The sequence below is a fragment of the Carcharodon carcharias genome, chromosome 2 (genome assembly GCF_017639515.1).
Source record: "Carcharodon carcharias isolate sCarCar2 chromosome 2, sCarCar2.pri, whole genome shotgun sequence".
In the NCBI taxonomy this organism is placed as follows: domain Eukaryota; kingdom Metazoa; phylum Chordata; class Chondrichthyes; order Lamniformes; family Lamnidae; genus Carcharodon; species Carcharodon carcharias.
The window spans coordinates 236,792,225-236,811,292 of NC_054468.1; the positions used below are offsets into that span (position 1 = coordinate 236,792,225).

Consider the following 19,068-nt stretch of genomic DNA (forward strand, 5'->3'; position numbering starts at 1 on the left):
TCTTTAATGTGGTTTCTTCATTAGAGTTATGTTTCATTATTTGAGGCAAAACAGGATATTCTCAATAACTCAGGAAACTCAGGGTGTATTGTACCCTTTATATTTTACAACTAGATGAAGCATGAATATTTGTAAGCTTGTGCACTCTCCTCGCAATAAACAAAGAAGTCAGCGTGGTCTTATGCTCGATAACAGCTTCTCATGAATTTAAGAGGAAGTAAACAAATTCAACAAATTCAGACAACATCTTAAGATGAGCAACACAGCCAGTCCAGACTGTTCAAACACTCAACCCATACAAACATATCCCACATGAGGTGTGACATCAAACACCTTGAAGAGAAGGCCACTCCACCCATCGAACCCTCAACTTCCCGACTATTCACAACCTGCACGATGGAACTTGGCTCAATCCGATTAACATTGCAAGGAAAGGTTCTCTGGCATCTCCCTCCTGCACAGACCCATCCAATTCCACACCCTGGACATGACAATCAACAGGTTGGAAGGCTTCAGGTTCCTGACAGTCAATCGCCACTCTCCTAATCGCCACAAACCTCAGTACCATTTCCAAATCAATATTCACCCAGCTCCTTTTACTGAAGTATTACCAGCGACAGCTGCTGACATTTGGGGAAAGAATCCTTCTCAGTCTCTGATCACATTTCCTCCCAAGCTTTCAAAGTGAGGCAAGTTCAGTTCAGTGACATCTCAATTTCACCTCGTGTCCGAGGAATGTCCCCAGCATTGCCCTGAACCACCTGCGATCTACAGGAGGTTAAAATGGTTAAACTGACTTCAATATTCCAAAGGTAGACACATCTGCAAATAAGGTTAAGACTTGAATCAATCCTAGTGGATGGTGAAATACCTCCAGATGCAGGGTAATATTCAAATACCTACTGATAACTGCTTCATACTGACCAGTCATTTCTTCAACTGGTCAGTATTAACACTGAACCCCCAATCATCTCTTCAGCACAGCAGCCCAACATTACAAACTGCTTCTGCCTCTGCTGCAACTTCCAAATTACATTTTAAGAACAGCATCCCTTAGATCACCACCCGTCCCTTCCCAACATCCTACAGATTTCCAGGAATTTTATTTCATCCTTTTGTATTGGCTTTGAGCCCAGGTCTCAGAGTTTGAGTTGATTCTGCTGTGATATTTTGCTTCCTAGTGCATCTCAAACTGACTAGATACATCAAGTGTGATATCTAGCAGTGGCTCAAAACACCACATAACAGGATAGTCACCTCCTCTCTTTCCGCATCAAACATGAGTCCAAACGTTAACTGTTTCTATCTCCACGGATGCTGCCAACCTGTGAAGATTTCTCAGTAATTTCAGTTATCCACCTGGGTGTTCACACCTTAACTGGCACAAACAGATGGTGTGTGCTGTTACCTGCGAGGAGCTTTTTAACTTCCTGTTTACTCCACACTCACTCCTGCCTGCGCAGTGTGCTGATAAACTCTGCTGGGACTTACTTGCGTCTCTTGGCTCCATGTAAAAGGTTGTCATGCTTTTCGTAAATCTGGAGCTCCTGTTCCTCCTCCTGCGTGGCATCTGGATCCTCTGTCGCCAGGATTTCGACAGCACTGCCGAGGGGCAAAGCTAAAAGATGTCCGCAAACATCAGGTTTGGCACCAGCAGTGTAGAAACAAGAGATTCAGGTCATTAAACCTCCAGCTACAAACTGTCACCTACACTTTTCAGAACACAACCAACAGATCAACTACCAGCTCATGACAGGCTGAACAAGTAGAAGTAGCAAGAAACCTAGCAGCCCATTCGTGAATGTGGCAGTGTGGGGCACAGTGGAGTAGTGTTAATGTCACTGCTGGAGTAATCCAGAGGACCAGTCTAATGCTTGGGGGATAAGGGTTCAAATCCTACCATGGAAATTAAACTCAATTAATAAATCTGGAATATGAAGCTAGTTTCATGGTCACCATTACGGAGGTTATCACTGATTGTTGTAAAGACCTATCTGGTTCACTAATGTGCTATAGGGAAGGAAATCTGCCATCCTTACCTAGTCTGGCCTACGTAGGACTACAAACCCACAGCAATGTGGTTCACTCTCAACTCCCCTCTGAAATGGCTGGGTCAAAATCCTGGAACTCCCTCCCTGACAGCACTGTGGGTGTGCCTACACCACATGGACTGCAGCGGTTCAAGAAGGCAGCTCACCCACCACCTTCTCAAGGGCAACTAGGGATGGGCAATAAATGCTGGGCCCAGCCAGCGACACCCAAATCCTGTGAAATGATTAAAAACCTCCATACAATAAAAAACAACATAGCATTTGCTTTCCTAATTGCTTGCTGTGCCTACATGTTAACTGCATTACATGTACACGGATCCTCAAATCCCTCCGAACATCATCTTTTAATAGCTCTCCGCTATTTGAAATATTGCTTTTCTAGCCTTACTAAAATGAATAGCCTCAGATTTCCCCATATTATACCCTGTCTGCCAACTTCCTTCCCATCTTTCACTTTACAGTCTTTGTGCCCTCCTCACATCTCACCTTGCTTGGTATTGTTCGTAGACATGGATACATCACTCTCAGCCTCTCCATTCAACTCATTAATTGTAAAGTTGAGGCCCCAGCACTGATCATTGTGTCACACCCCTTTTAATAGCCTGCCAATGTGAAAATTAGCAGTTTTCTCCTCTTTAACCGCTCCACCATCTATCCTAATAGGTTATCCTTAACCTCAAGAACCCATGTCTTGTGCAATAACCTTTTACATGGCACTTTACCACATGTCTTTTGAAAATCCAGAATACACTAAATCTGATGGTTTCCCCCTTTTCTACCCTGCTGGCTAGATCCTCAAAAATACCCATTTTGTCAAACAAGATTTCCTTTATAAAATCACGTTGGGTCAATGATTTTCTGAGCACTGCTGAGAAAAGACTTTTTTGTTGAAGCTTTTCGTCTTGCACTCATCAGGACAATTAGCAAGAAAGTACCAACATCAGGGATTCTCCAAGCGCCTCGCTTAGCTTACCATCGCCATCCTGTTCCCCTGCAGCTCGGTATCTGTGCATTCGCAGCACATGCTCAGAAACTGCCCGGTCCTGTTCTGGGTCCATCTGGTCCAGCATGATAAAAAGCAGGTCGAAACGGGAAAGCAGGGAATCCTGGAGGCCAATGTTCTCCATTGGAGTTTTATACTGGTTGTACTGGGAAACAAAGAGATGACACAGAATAAGCAATTCAGCTGAGATACACAAGCATTAATGTCCCACCGTGGTCAACAAGACGGAGAGAAGATGGACTTGTAATGGAACAAGATTAGCCTCATGGCTTCATACGAGACTCTGAGCCAATACACACCTCTCTGCATTGCTTTCAATTAAATTAGTGGTCACTGAGCTGAAGGTATAGGAGGGATTCTCTCCCCTAACCATCATAACCCCCCTCCCCCCTCACTGGCTGCTAGAATAAAAGGTGCTAATCCAGTTTAGGTGCCTGGTTTTGTAACCGATTTACCCTCTGGAGGTGTAAAGGTCAACATGGCCACCTCCAAATAAAACAAGATAGGAAGGATAGCACTCAGTGACAGTATTGTTATGCTACATAAACAAGCATTTTTATCCATCTTCACTCTGCTTTCTGACTGGCAAGGCTGCTAACAACAGATCACCAAGCACTGTAACTGAACAGCAGATTACACCCTCTTTACCCAGGGCAACTGCCTGCATGTTCACAGATCGTTCACACAGATGTGTTCTGATGAAAAGGTTGATGATCTGAAACATTAACTCTGCTTCCCTGTGCACAGATGTTGCCTGACCTGCTAAGTATTTCTAGCATTTTCTGTTTTTGTTTCAGGTTTCCAGCATCCGCAGTATTTTACTTTAACATTGACATGTTGACACTTGTTGGGTACGCAGTTAAATATTGCATCAGCCCTTTGATCAGAGGCAGAGAGCATAGAAACCTCAATTAGCATACAAAATGGAAACAAATTAGGTCAAGCACATCGACTGATAAACAAATGAACTCTCTGATCAGCAGAACACACCAGATGTTCCCAATCCCAATATGTACTGACTCCCCTGATCACAGCTCAGATCCTCACCTTTCCATAGACTGGATTCGCTGCGGCCAGCACACTGCACCTGGCATTCAGCCTGGCATGAATGCCCGCTTTAGCAATAGTCACACGACCTTGTTCCATCACTTCATGAATGGCTGTACGGTCCAAGTCAGACATCTTGTCAAACTCGTCTATACAGACGACTCCTCGGTCTGCCAAAACCATAGCTCCAGCCTCGAGCCGCCGCTCTCCTGGCGGAGAGAAAATCGGAAATCTGTTTTTAAACAATGTACTTAAGCGGTGTCAGCAGACAAACTTCTTATTGAGCCCCGGAAGGAAGAGACTCCTGCTTCCCCGCAACTCTCACTAACGGACCAACAATTCATTCTAAAGACAGCAGATGAGAAACCACTAGTAAACCCTTCACAACTCACAAATAGCTCAAGCCAATGCTGTTGTTTTTGTGGAACACTTCAGTTTAGGTTGTGTGGATGACTATTCTGCGCTTGTAGTATTTCCCCAGTTCTCACTAAATATTCTGAGCAGTTATTATCAATGTGATATCTAAGGCCAGCTAAGAATGATGCACATCTTCCTCACAGAGCAAGGACTGAGTATTGGTTCAGAGCTGTACAGGAACACCCATCTCCACGATGGACAGAGCCTGTTGAGAAGCTGCACAGCAGGCCATTGCCTCTCTACTTCAACTAGTTTCCCTTATTACAGGAGAAATCCTTTTACAAACAAACTCAAGCTGAAAGCATCCTCCTCCAAGAATCTCTTTCCTTTAAATGACATTGCACAGCTTGCATGGCTGCATCCAGTGAATCCTAAAACCTGGGGTACAGGCCGCTCTCGAAGGTATACGGTTATAGGTTGAAGCAACATGTATGAAATGGCAAACACACACTGCTAAAATAATTGAGCACACTGCACCTCCACAGTAGCAACAGGCGCTACAAAAGCAAGTTCAGGTGAAGTGCCAGCCCCCTGACCACAAAGATCAAACCTCCTACCCCGCACCCCCACATCATTTGTGGGAAGTTGCACTGAAACCACATTCCAAACTGACAAGCGAGGTCCCTCTGGCAGGTGGAAGCTTTACAAATATTTGAAATTAGTCCCAAAAAGAATTCTGAATAAAAGTGAAACAGACATGCTCCTTTTCGAACAGACGAGTGCGCGGGGCCCACGTGACACAGCTACACTGAATGACATTTCAAAACGTAGCTCCGAATCACGCTCGCCCAACACAATCACCCTCACCCCACTTCACCGACGTTACATAAGGGGTAATTTTACAGTCCCTCCCTCGCTACTGCCTCCAACTGTGCCACCAGCACCGGCTGATCATCAACTCTTACCAGTTTCTTGGTCAGTAGTGACTGCAGCAGTCAAACCCACACCAGTGGAGCCTCGGCCAGTGGTTGGGATGGCCCTTGGAGCACTGAACAGCACATAACGCAGAAGCTGAGATTTAGCCACCGATGGATCACCTGACAGGAAGAACAGGATAATAAATTTACTTCTTTTAAAGTCAGTTTTGGGAGGTGTATTGGGGCAAGGCTGGCATTTATTGCCCATCCCTAATTATTCTTGAAAGTGGCAAGCTGCCTTCTTGAACCACTGCAGTCCCTGTGGTGTAGGTACACCCACAGCGCTGTTAGAGAGGAAGCTCCAGGATTTTGACCCAGTGACAGTGAAGGAACGGCGATATATTTCCAAGTCAGAATGGTGAGCGGCTTAGAAGGGAACTTCCAGGTGGTGGTGTTCCCATATGTCTGCTGCCGTTGTCCACCTAGATAGTAACGGTTATGAGTTTGGAAGGTGCTGTCTAAGTAGTCTCGGTGAGTTGCTGCAATGCATCTTGTAAATGGTACACACCGCTGCTACCGTGTGCTGGTGGTGGAAGAAATGAATTTGTGGATGTGGTGCCCATCAAGTGGGGCTGCTTTGTCCTGGATGGTGTCGAGCTTCTTGAGTATTGTTGGACCTGCACTCATCTAGGCAAGTGGGGAGTATTCAAACACACTACTGGCTTGCAGATGGTGGACAGGCTTTGGGGAGTCAGGAAGTGAGTTACTCATCACAGGATTCCTAACCTCTGACCTGTTCCTGTACCCACAGTTTTGTGATTGGCCAAGTAGGAGCCAATTGTAGCTCCACCATGAGCAAACAGCCAGAAGCCAAAGATAAATATCAACAGAATCTGTGACAAGATTCAGCCTCAGCTGTGAACATGATAAATCAAACACCCATCAGTTTAATGCAACTACAAAGAGCAGAACGTTCGCCAGCTCTCAGTGGTAATGCTTGCAGACTGCACCTATTAACAGGACGTTGATATCACCACGGATCCGGCTCCCATTCTCGAGGATTTTCTCTGATCCGCCCAGCAACAGGCAGAGGATTGCCTTCTTGATGTACTCGTGCCCGTGAATACTGGGAGCCAGGGACCTGGCAAGCTGTTCAAAGATATCCTGGAAACAGAGCAGAGGAAAGCAGTGTGAATGAACACAGTGACTCCTCAAAAAGATTGAAATTGGGCTTTCTGACTCTGACCTCAGGGAAATAACACACACTTAATACCTCCCAGAAACGTTTAAACAAGTAAAAAGTTGAGGTCAGACTCTCTAGAGTAAAATTTTGTAACATAAAAATGAAACACTCACTTATTATTCAAGACGCATCAACTGGCCTGAAGGTTTTCTTTGAGAATATTGCTGAGGAGGCAGGAATACACCATTTCCTCTTACACCCGTGAGTACAAGATGAAAATCCCTAGCTATGTCTCTCTTTTCAGCAATATCCAAGTTCAAGCAAGTGATTATTAAAGAGGATTTGTTTTGTTGATATCAATCAAACACACATGGTATCAGCGGAGGATTTATTTTGTTGATATCAATCAACTACACATGGTATCAGCAACCCCCCCCAACCTAACATCATTGACTCTATTACCACATTCAACAAATCTTACCTTTGAGCGGGATTTGCTGAATTTCTTGATTTTGGCCACATCATCTGCAGAAAACATCGGTGACACCTCCTTGCTCATCATCTTGACGTTGCAGGCAATCAGGATTGTCCTGTAGAGAACAGTTTCATTACATGGCTTTTACTGACCTGAAAAAGTACATCCAGATCACTCCCCCTTAATTATTCAAAGGGTTAGCATCCACTTCACCAGACAATATCGCAAAGGGTTAGCATCCACTTCACCAGACAATATCGCAAAGGGTTAGCATCCACTTCACCAGACAATATCGCAAAGGGTTAGCATCCACTTCACCAGACAATATCGCAAAGGGTTGGCATCCACTTCACCAGACAATATCGCAAAGGGTTAGCATCCACTTCACCAGACAATATCGCAAAGGGTTAGCATCCACTTCACCAGACAATATCGCGAAGGGTTAGCATCCACTTCACCAGACAATATCGCAAAAATAAGGTGCAAACCATTACATTTCTTCATCTCTCCAATCCCCCACCCCCCCCCAGCAATGATAAGAAAGGATCACAGTGGTTGGCACAAAAGCTTAATGGTGCTACAAAATCTTTTAGAATGACCATGGACTAAGCAGTCCCTTTTTACTGTTCTTAGACAGCTGCGGTGGTACTTTTAGGCTTTTAATATATCTGTTAGTAGATGTTGATAAAATGTTTCCCCAACAATTATTTCTTAATTTTTGTGCAGTAAAGCTCACCTTGTTTAATGGTCACCTCAGTAAAAAAAATTATTTACGAGTTGATTCAACCAGATGATCTCCCCATTACTTCTGTAAGGCACGAGGGGGAGTTTGCAGACTCTCTCACTGACACATTTGAGGTTCTAAAGGGGGTTGACAGACTGGGTTCCTCAATCTTTGACACTAATATTTACTCTCGGATAGACGGATTCAGAGAGGTCAAACCATAAGACCCTAAGACATAGGAGCAGAAATTAGGCCATTCGGCCCATCGAGTCTGCTCCGCCATTCAATCATGGCTGATAAGTTTCTCAGCCCCATTCTCCCCGTAACCTTTGATCCCCCTTACCAATCAAGGAACATGCAGTAATGCAGCGAATCCCTCAGGTAGAGCTTGAAAAGGTGAACAGTTTACCTGGCCTTCTGTGGGAGACTGGAAGCCGAATAAAGAATTAGGTTAAAGGTGTACGGGTTATGTTTCTCACCATTTCACTCCATTCAAACCCCAGCACTAGGTGGCCCCAAGTGCAATGCGTTCCTGTGCTAATGATTAAAGCCATTTGCACCAAGTCACGTCAGACATACCTAAACGTCCCTGAGGTGTAACCGTTCTTTTTTCCAGGCAGACAGCGGTAGGTACCAATGACCTGCACCCGGTCACCAGGCTTCACAATGTCCACTAGGTCATTGTCCAGAATGATGTCAACTGAGCGAGGCAGCTGGCCAGCAGGAGCCTTCTCTGGCATCTCCTGAATGGTTATGGTTTGGTGATCTTTGTACAAGGACAGTCCAAACTCAGTCTCCAGGGGATTATTTTCCTCGTCCTGGGGATTTAATAAAAGTGCACAAGTTTATGCAGCTGATACAGAGGCGGTTATTTAAATGCTCTCCAACGTTCTTTTGTAGCAAATATTACTTTAACTCTGAGCAGCATATCTGCAGCATCCAGACTTCACTTAACAGGTCTACAGAAAGGAAGGGGGCACAGTAACACCAAACCCTTCAGTGAAAGGTCCAGGCCTAACCCAAGCTCATTAAAGGACTTGGCGATAATACTTATTCAGTTACCCCACCAGTCAGAGGTCACCAACTCACAAGCTGCTGTTTGGCTGAATCGAAAGGAAAAGGAGAGTCTTGATGGTGACATGGCAGCACCTTAATGGAAGCTTACGACTAAGATTTCCTACATCAACGAACAGGCAAACCAAACACATTAATTCAACCTGTTTTCATGAGAGCGGATTGCTTGATCTTCAGTCTTCAGGGAAGGAAAGAGCTGATAGGGAAGTGCAAGACTTTTGCTGTAAGTAAGCAGGATCGATGCAGGGAGCTCGTGCGCTGGGGAAATCGCAGCAGGTGGAACCCAAACATTGGAGCTTTAACATGCTGAGTCACTGGGCGCTGTATCCAAAAGCTACAGAAGGTTTCTCCTCAGCTCGACAGAGCTACCACAAGCTAAATCCTGAGCAGGTGCCATATGTTGCGTGCCTTAGGCAAAAGGATAATGATCTTCCCATTCATTGTGCCAAGTAACCTCACCATTCGGTTGTTCCTCCACAGAAAAAAAAACAGTACAAAAAGGATGCCAGTGATATTTAGAGGAGGCAAGGTCTGTAAGGCATTAGATTACAGGGATGTACAAACTTTCAACATTACAGGCCAAAGCGCCCCCAAGAGGAATTCACTTGGACCTATTCTGTTCTTAACAAAAAGACAATCTTTTTGCTTTGCAAATTTGATGTCAACATTAAGATTATTTCTGTAGTTGTTCATCAGACAGACGACCAGCACAGCTCAAAATTATTTCGTTGTAGAAGGCACCAAAAATTCAATGGAATGAACTGGGGAACTGTGTTGTACAAGAGAGATGTCTAAGAACACTGAAACAAACACACAAAAAGCTAAGAGTTACTAAGCCTCATAAACCATCAGGAAAGGGCTGTCCCAACACTGTCCATTCACTTTATCTCATAACGTGAGGGGTTTGGATGGAGCTGTATCTATCTGTGAAACTAGCTGCAGGTGATACATTTGCCACACAGGGCAGAATGCCAACAAGCTCGGACCAGGCTGACAAGGTTCAGGTTCACATCTTAAAGTTATACAATTACTGTGAACAGTGTCAAATCCACTGATAAGTCTTCACGTACTCTGACCAGCCAGCTCAGGAGGGTCAGAAGAACCAACATGTCCAGAACTCCAGGGATAGATCTGTTAAGAGCAGACAACGTAAGCGAAGCGGACACACAAATGGAGTAGCCAGCCCCTGTGCTTAACACTACGTGGTAAGTGGCCATGTCTGCCAGTGAGTTAATACCTGGGAAACAGTGTTTACTTGGGAAAATTAAATTTATTCCTTTCCCAGAAACATCAGTAAAGTGGTGGGAATGTCACTTGCAGATCTCTTTATTGCAGTAGTTTTTATCCCACATCAACATCTGCCAGTCTCCTTGGACAATTATGACTGGGCGAGATTATTCTCAAGATGATGAGATGAAATCAGATAGCAGAACATCAGGAGCTCACATGGATCACTGAACCTCCCCCACCCCAACTGTACCCCTCCCCACTCTACCTCCCCCTGCCACCCTCCACACCCCGAGTCTACCTCTCCCTGGCCCCCCCCTCCACGGTACCTCTCCCTGGCCCCCCCCTCCACGGTACCTCTCCCTGGCCCCACCCTCCACGGTACCTCTCCCTGGCCCCACCCTCCACGGTACCTCTCCCTGGCCCCACCCTCCACGGTACCTCTCCCTGGCCCCCCCCTCCACGGTACCTCTCCCTGGCACACCCCCACACCCCCCCCCACCCCCCACCCCCACAGTACCTCTCCCTGGCCCCCCGATGAAATCACACTCTCTCTGCAGGTTGAAATGCTCTGGTATGTATGAAGGGGTTTGATTTATCGCAACAGAACAGTTTCTCTGACCAGTGAGACCAACTGAACAGAACCACAACCCAATGGGGGAACCATCCTGTCTGCTAGAAATGAATATCCAGACAGCTTTGTGATGGTGGTGACTGTTTACCACCAACAGGAGGCACCATGTAGCTGGTGAGAATGTATTCCCTACAGAAAATGATTTAAATCGCTTTACAGTAGTTCAACTAATATTCTAGTCTCTTTATGTTACTTTATGGTATCTTTGCGAATGATCTGGCAAAGGTTCTTGTAATCTCCTTTAATCTCTGTTATTTTATATGTATCCATACCATCAAAATTGTGAGATATTCTTTAACTCGAGTGCAGCTCTAATCCCCATAAAAAGCCCCGAGTGGCAGTTTCACTCCCAGTGCCATGTTTTTCCGACTCTCAAAGGGATCAGGGTGCTGGTGTTTAATCTCTGGTATAAATTCAGTACATGCGTAACAGTTAGTCCTGTGACACTCTACTTCCACTCATAGGCCCCTGGATCCCAAAGACATGTGATGGCTCATGGAAGCTACATTTTGTTACCAAAAATACAGCTGAGCACTCAGTGTAAATGCCACTGTTACAATAAACAAGTTGAGTCCATCCCACACCCAGTAATGAGTATCCACATCCTTACTTCACACCTCAGGATACACGCTCTGTAGGTGAACTGAAATGCACCGAGTTCCAGAGGGCCAAGAATAATTTGTGTAACTCTGAAACCAGTTCAGCACCCCCATGCTGTGCTTCAGAAACCTCACCTTGGTCGGGTAGATAGCGCTGGAGGGGAAGGCTTCAAGAGATGTCATGTCTGCGTACTTGCGTTCAATGGATTTCTTTGTAGCAGGACAGTAGTGGACACTGCGAACCACCTTGGGACGCACCAGTGAACCTGCAATGAGAACAAAAAGCAAGGGCGATAAATCTTACCCATACATGGCGAATGCTCACCTGGCTGTGGTCTGGGCAGGAGATTACACAGCGAGGTTAGAACGGGCATCTACATCCATACCCTGCCTCATCACTTGGCTTATACAGCCATTTGCAGCAAGCAAGACCTCACAACCAGCAACTATCACTCAATCAGCGCGTGGCAGCACTGACTCAGGGGGGAAAGTTGACGAGGCAGGAAGTCCTGTTGGGTCCTCTTCAAATAATGCCTTGGGATCTTTAAAAACTACCTGAACCACAAGAATAAGCAGTTTGGTTTTAGCTTCACATCTTCACTAGAGAATAGCGCTCACAACACAGTACTACACCAAAATAAAAGCAAAATGCTGCAAATCATAAAGAGAGACAGAAAATGCTGGAAAAACTCAGCAGGCCTGACAGCCTCTGCGGAGAGAGAAACAGAATTAACATCAAGTCCCATGTGACTTTTGTTTGGAACACTCTGATGTTCTACAGTGGTTGCATTGGACTCAAAATGTTAACTCTTTTTGTTTCTCTCTCCAGAGATGCTGCCAGACTTGAGCTATTCCAGAACTTTCTGGTTTTATTTTTTTATTATTCATTCATGGAACGTGGGCTTCACTGGCTGGGCCAGCATTTATTGCCCACCCCTAGTTGCCCTTGAGAAGGTGGTGGTGAGCTGCCTTCTTGAACTGCTGCAGTCCATGTGGTGTAGGTACACCCACACTGCTGTTAGGGAGGGAGTTCCAGGATTTTGACCCAGCGACAGTGAAGGAACGGCGATATATTTCCAAGTCAGGATGGTGAGTGGCTTGGAGGGGAACTTCCAGGTAGTGGTGTTCCTATCTATCCGCTGCCCTTGTCCGTCTAGATGGTAGCAGTCATGGGTTTGGAATGTGCTGTCGAAGGAGCCTTGGTGAATTCCTGCAGTGCATCTTGTGGATGGTACACACACTGCTGCTACTGTGCATCAGTGCTGGAGGGAGAGAATGTTTGTGGATGGGGTGCCAATCAAGCGGGCTGCTTTGTCCTGGATGGTGTCCAGCTTCTTGAGTGTTGTGGGAGCTGCACTCATCCAGGCAAGTGGGGAGTATTCCATCACACTCCTGACTTGTGCTTTGTAGATGGTGGACAGGCTTTGGGAGTCAGGAGGTGAGTTACTCGCCACAGGATTCCCAGCCTCTGACCTGCTCTTGTAGCCACAGTATTTATATGGCTAGTCCAGTTCAGTTTCTGGTCTATGGTAACCCCCAGGATGTTGATAGTGGAGGATTCAGTGATGGTAATGCCATTGAATGTCAAGGTACAAGATTGGATTTTCTCTTGTTGGAGATGGTCACTGCCTGACACTTGCGTGGCGTGAATGTTACTTGCCACTTGTTAGCTCAAGCCTGGATACTGTCCAGGTCTTGCTGCATTTGGACATGGGCTGCTTCAGTATCTGAGGAGTCGCAAATGGTGCTAAACACTGTGCAATCATCAGTGAACATCCCCACTTCTGACCTTATGATGGGAGGAAGGTCATTGATGAAGCAGCTGAAGATGGTTGGGCCAAGGACACTACCCTGAGGAACTCTGCAGTGATGTCCTGGAGCTGAAATGACTGACCTCCAACAACCACAACCATCTTCCTTTGTGCTGGGTATGACTCCAACCAGTGGAGAGTTTTCCCCTGATTCCCATTGACTCCAGTTTTGCTAGGGCTCCTTGATGCCACACTTGGTCAAATGCTGCCTTGATGTCAAGGGCAGTCACTCTCACCTCAGGAGCTTTTTTGTCCATGTTTGAACTAAGGTCAGGAGCTGAGTGGCCCTGGCGGAACCCAAACTAGGCACCAGCGAGCAGGTTTTTGCTAAGCAAGTGCCGCTTGATAGCACTGTTGATGACCCTTCCATTACTTTACTGATGATCGAGAGTAGACTGATGGGGCGGTAATTGACTGGGTTGGATTTGTCCTGCTTTTTGTGTACAGGACATACCTGGGCAATTTTCCACATAGCCAGGTAGATGCCAGTGTTGCAGCTGTACTGGAACAGCTTGGCTAGGGGCATGGCAAGTTCTGGAGCACAAGTTTTCAGTACTATTGCCAGAATATTGTCAGGGCCCATAACTGTTCCAATGCCTTCAGCCATGTCTTGATATCACAAGGAGTGAATCAAATTGGCTGAAGACTGGCAATTGTCATGCTGGGGACCTCCGGAGGAGGCTGAGATGGATCATTCACTTGGCATTTCTGGCTGAAAATTGTAGCAAATGCTTCAGCTATATCTTTTGCACTGACATGCTGAGCTCTTCCATCATTGAGGATGGGGATATTTGTGAAGTCGTCTCCTCCCAGTGAGTTGTTTAATTGTCCACCACTATTCACGACTGGATGTGGCAGGACTGCAGAGCTTAGATCGGATCCGTTGGTTGTGGGATCGCTTAGCCCTGTCTATCACTTGCTGCTTAGGACTACTTGCATGCCAAACAGCATGTGTCATAGCTTCACCAGGTTGACATCTTATTTTTAGGTATGCCTGGTGCTGCTCTCGGCGTGCCCTCCTGCACTCTTGCCACCCTCAGTGCTTCCTCCAAGTGATGTTCAACATGGAGAAGCACTGATTCATCAGCTGAGGGAGGGCAGTACATGGTAATCAGCAGGAGGTTTCCTTCCCCATGTTTGACCTGATACCATGAGACTTCATGGGGTCCGGAGTCGATGTTGAGGACTCCCAGGGCAACTCCCTCCCGTCTGTATACCACTGTGCCCCCACCTCTGCTGGGCCTGTCCTGCTGGTGGGACAGGACAAACCCAGGGATAGGGATGGTGATGGTGGAGTGTGGGACATTAGCTGTAATTTATGATTCCGTGAGGATGACCATGTCAGGCTGTCACTTGACTGGTCTGTGAGACAGCTCTCCCAATTTTGGCACGAGCCCCCAGATTTTAGTAAGAAGGACTTCACAGGGTTGACAGGGCTGAGATTGCCATTGTCGTTTCTGATGCTGGGTGGTCTGTCCAGTTTCATTCCTTTTTGGTGACTTTGTAGCTGTTTGTTAAGGCTGAGTGGCCATTTCAGAGGAGTCACATGTCGGCCAGGCCGGGGAAGGCCTGACAGGTTTCCTTCCCTGAAGGACATTAGTCGACAATGCACGGCACAAGACAGTATAATAATGGTTCCATTTTAATTCCAGATTTTTATTGAATTCAAGTTCCACCATCTGCCCCTGAGAATTACCCTGGGTGCCTGGATTACTTGTCCAGCAACAATACCACCACACCACTGCCTCCCCCACAGTTCTACACTAAGTATCAACTTATATTTACCTGCTCACTTCTCCCAATGGGCTTAAACCCACAGCCAACAGTACCAGTGAGCTGCCATGAGCTAAAAAACTAAAATGAAAAGATGCACTGCAATCTACATCTTATTGGGGCCCAGTCCACCCAGTCTCACCCCATCAAAAGACTCACATTTGATTACGATCCCTTCCACACAGACAACGTTACTGAGGTAACGAGAGGTCAAGGTTCGTGGGCTGACATGATTGGATCCGAAGCTGCCTTCCAGTCCGATGTAGAAGTCCTCAAACTGTTTGGCATAGGTAGCATCAATTGAAGCAACAAAATCCTTCAATGCTCGTTGAAAGGCCAAGAGTTCTTCAAAAGAATTGTTCAGAAGCCTGCGGGAGGGTTAGACAGAGGTAACAGGCAATAGCTTGACTCAGGTTTCAGCACAGGGTTTTTGAATGTTCAACGTAACCCCCTTCCCAGCCCCGGAGAACAGAATTTCTCCAACCAGAGGTACAGTAGGTATCCTGCTGCCACATCACTGTGCCAGGCACACCATGGTCATTGGGTGACCTGCCCTTAAGATCTCTGACTTCTTGCTGAGCAAGTGCAGTGTCTCTAGTCTCCCACATGCCTGGGCAGGTAGAATTAAGTATCCCACCTGGACCGCTCTTTTCAATAGCAACACACTGGCAGGGCACTGCCAATAAAAACATGCCTCAGAGAGACAGTCAAAACATGGAGGGGCTTTGATTGTTCCACTTTATTGACTGTTTCCAGTAGCAGGAGGTTAGTAACCAGGGGAAACAGGTTTATAATAACTGGTAAAAAAAAAACAAGGAGAGTTGAGGAGATTTTTTTTTTTGAAAAGGGAGTTATTATGATCTGGAACTCACTAAAAGATGCCAACAGAGTAACCTTCAAAAAGAAATCAATTAAATGTTTGAGAAAAGGGATATGCAGGGCTGCAGGAAAGAGCAGAAACGTTGGCTTCAGTGGACAGTTCTCTCAAAGGGCCAGCACTAACATGATGGATCAAATCACCTCCCCCTGCGCTGCAATTCTATTGGTACGTGTGAACAGAACAGGAGAACATCACTCCAATAGAGGGATATGATCACTCAGCCAACTGAACCACATTAAAAAAGCAGGTTTCAAACTTAAGCACAGAAGTCTTCACTTAAGAGGGTAGGGACTCTCTGGAACGCTCTACCCCAGAGCTGTGGATGCCTCATTGCACACTACAAGGCCAAGGTGCATAAGGAAATATGGAAACTGGGACAGGAAGTTGAAGTTGATGTGGAAGGTCAACTATTATCTTACTGAATGGCAGAGCAGGTTCAGGAGCCTGACAGCTCTGCCTGCACCCCTGCCCCTCTGCTCTATAAGTTTAACGTTAAGCTAGAGAGAATAACCCTCAATGACAGGGGCTGAAGATCAGGAATGGGTGACAAAATTGAGCTTACTCACTGTTTGAAGATACTTACTGTGTTGCTCTTTTCTCATTCTTCCTGCGCAGGTCATTGATGTTGACAATCAGTCGGTACAAGTTCTCACTGATCATATCCCTCACCTTATTCTGATAAATCCCCTGATCTTGCTGTGAACAAAAATTCAAAAACTTAATCCTTTCAGCGGTTCCTTTACAACAGCTAGTGACAGTATAGAAAGCCTCATGGCATACCCAGAGAAACTGATGAATCTCTCATCAGGGATGTGCCACCTTTGGTGATGAGTGACTGTGTTTAAGTCGGACTGACTCAGTTACTCCAAAAGTAACTTCACCCATAAACAGGACAATGACTGAACGTAGCAAACATTGCTCTGCATCCCAAACATTCACTTCCAGTTGTTATGAATGAATGGGGTTGGAGAATTGCATCAGGCACCATGAACTGTTGCTTATCAACAGTTGGGGGGGGGGGGGCATAAAGGTCAGAGGGAGCAAAACAGCAATATTCTATGACAAGTGCCTCCAAAAACATAAAACATAACAGAAGCAAAGAAAACTAACTTGTCAGCATTGACTGCAGGGGAGAGGGAGGGTGGAACAGGGACACAGGTGAGGTAGGATGTGATTGAATGGGTTGGAGGGGCTCAGTGAATTTAACAAGAGCATTCACCCAATGATGCAGTGAATAGAGACATGGAGATGCTGCTGCTCGGCTAAGAGGGGCCTCAGCAGCTTCAGAATATCCCTCCAGTCATTCTCCACTCCCCCCACAGCCCATTCCCCCCTCTCCACAGCCCTACGCAGTTTGCAGGCCTGTGCGCTGTCTCTCCCCCTACCTCCCCTTCCCCCACTCCTCTCCCCCCTCCTCCCTCTCCTCCCACCCCTCCCCTCCCCCCCACCTCTCCCCTTCCCCCCCACTCCCCCCTTCCCCCTCTTCCCCCCCAACTCCCCTTCCCCCTCTCCCCCCACCTCACTCACCCTTCCCCCCTCACCCCCCCCACCCTCTCCCCCTCACACCCCTCTCCCTCTCCCCCCTCACCCCCCGCCCCCGCCCCCTCTCCCCCCTCACCCCTGCCCCTCTCCCCTCACCCCTGCCCCCTCTCCCCTCACCCCCGCCCCTCTCCCCTCACCCCCAGCCCCCGCCCCCTCACCCCTACCCCCGCCCCCGCCCCCTCACCCCTGCCCCCTCTCCCCTCACCCCCGCCCCCTCTCCCCCTCACCCCCGCCCCTGCCCCCTCTCCCCCCTCACCCCTGCCCCCTCTCCCCTCACCCCTGCCCCCTCTCCCCTCACCCCTGCCCCCTCTCCCCCTCACCCCCGCCCCCTCTCCCCCTCACCCCCGCCCCCTCTCCCCCCTCACCCCTGCCCCCGCCCCCTCACCCCTGCCCCCTCTCCCCTCACCCCTGCCCCTCTCCCCTCACCCCCGCCCCTCTCCCCTCACCCCCACCCCCGCCCCCGCCCCCTCACCCCTACCCCCGCCCCCTCACCCCTGCCCCCTCTCCCCTCACCCCTGCCTCCTCTCCCCCCTCACCCCCTGCCTCCTCTCCCCCTCTCCCCCCGCCCCTCTGCCCCTCTCCCCCCGCCCCTGCCTCCTCTCCCCCCTCACCCCCGCCCCCTCTCCCCTCACCCCCGCCCCTGCCCCTCTCCCCCTCACCCCTGCCCCCTCTCCCCTCACCCCCGCCCCTGCCCCTCTCCCCCCCTCACCCCCGCCCCTGTCCCTCTCCCCCCTCACCCCCGCCCCTCTCCCCCCTCCCCCCCCCTCCCCCCCACCCCTCCCCCCGCACCCCTGCCCCCGCACCCCTGCCCCCGCCCCCTCACCCCTGCCCCCGCCCCCTCACCCCTGCCCCTCTCCCCTCACCCCCGCCCCTGTCCCTCTCCCCCCTCACCCCTGCCCCCGCCCCCTCACCCCTGCCCCCGCCCCCTCACCCCTGCCCCTCTCCCCTCACCCGCCCCCTCACCCCCGCCCCCGCCCCTCACCCCTGCCCCTCTCCCCCCTCCCCCCGCCCCTCCCCCCCACCCCTCCCCCCTCACCCCTGCCCCCTCACCCCTGCCCCTCTCCCCCCCGCCCCCTCCCCCCCTCCATTCCCGCTCCCCGCTCTCTCCCGCTTGTACCTCATCATCCAGGAAATCCAGGTATTGCCGCTGGGCCTCCCTCACATTCGGATCCTCCGCCATCGCCATCACAGCTTTCGCGCCAAACAGGGTCACGTGTGCCCGGCTTTCGCGGGTAATAGTCAGTGTCGGGACCGGGGCCAATCGGAGATGGCAGATGCAGCCACATGGACCACGCCCACCGGCACAAGCCCCACCCACCGGGAGAAACCTCGCCCACCGGCTCCAGCCACGCCCACCAGCACTGTGCTCGCTCACAGGCTCCAGCCCCGCCCACCAACACAGGCCTCGCCCACCGGCCCCAGCCACGCCCACCAGCACAGGCCTCGCCCACCGGCTCCAGCCCCGCCCACCAGCACAGGCCTCGCCCACCGGCTCCAGCCCCGCCCACCAGCACAGGCCTCGCCCACAGGTTCCAGCCCCGCCCCCGGACGCCACAAGCTCCTCCCCCACCCCCACGTCCCCCAATTACCCCCCCTGCCCGCCCCAAACCCCTCCCCCCACAACACCCTCTCCCTCCCTGTCCCTCCCTCCCTCCCCTCCCCTCCCTCCCTCCCTCCCTCTCCCTCCCTCCCTCCCTCTCTCTCCCTCCCTCTCCCTCCCTCCCTCCCTCCCTCTCCCTCCCTCCCTCCCTCTCCTCTCTCCCTCTCTCCC

At 49.2% G+C, this 19,068-nt stretch overlaps 1 protein-coding gene across 2 annotated transcripts in view; it reads right to left on the reverse strand.

The window, feature by feature from the left end:
* LOC121275055 (zygotic DNA replication licensing factor mcm3-like) overlaps positions 1–18,523 on the reverse strand; it is a 37,289-nt gene extending 18,766 nt beyond the window's left edge. Inside the window, exons 1-11 of one of the 2 annotated variants that reach the window (XM_041182458.1) lie at positions 18,415–18,523; positions 16,339–16,451; positions 15,035–15,243; positions 11,427–11,557; positions 8,337–8,575; positions 7,040–7,148; positions 6,386–6,539; positions 5,424–5,555; positions 4,102–4,310; positions 3,025–3,199; positions 1,492–1,618 (exon numbers count right to left, since the gene is read on the reverse strand). In XM_041182458.1, the coding sequence (XP_041038392.1) occupies positions 1,492–1,618; positions 3,025–3,199; positions 4,102–4,310; positions 5,424–5,555; positions 6,386–6,539; positions 7,040–7,148; positions 8,337–8,575; positions 11,427–11,557; positions 15,035–15,243; positions 16,339–16,451; positions 18,415–18,483 (1,667 nt within the window). In that variant the 5' untranslated portion in view covers positions 18,484–18,523. Of the gene's footprint in view, positions 1–1,491; positions 1,652–3,024; positions 3,200–4,101; positions 4,311–5,423; positions 5,556–6,385; positions 6,540–7,039; positions 7,149–8,336; positions 8,576–11,426; positions 11,558–15,034; positions 15,244–16,338; positions 16,452–18,414 lie in introns of both variants that reach the window. The other variant, XM_041182451.1, reaches the window with a different exon arrangement.
* Positions 18,524–19,068: the final 545 nt, after the last annotated feature.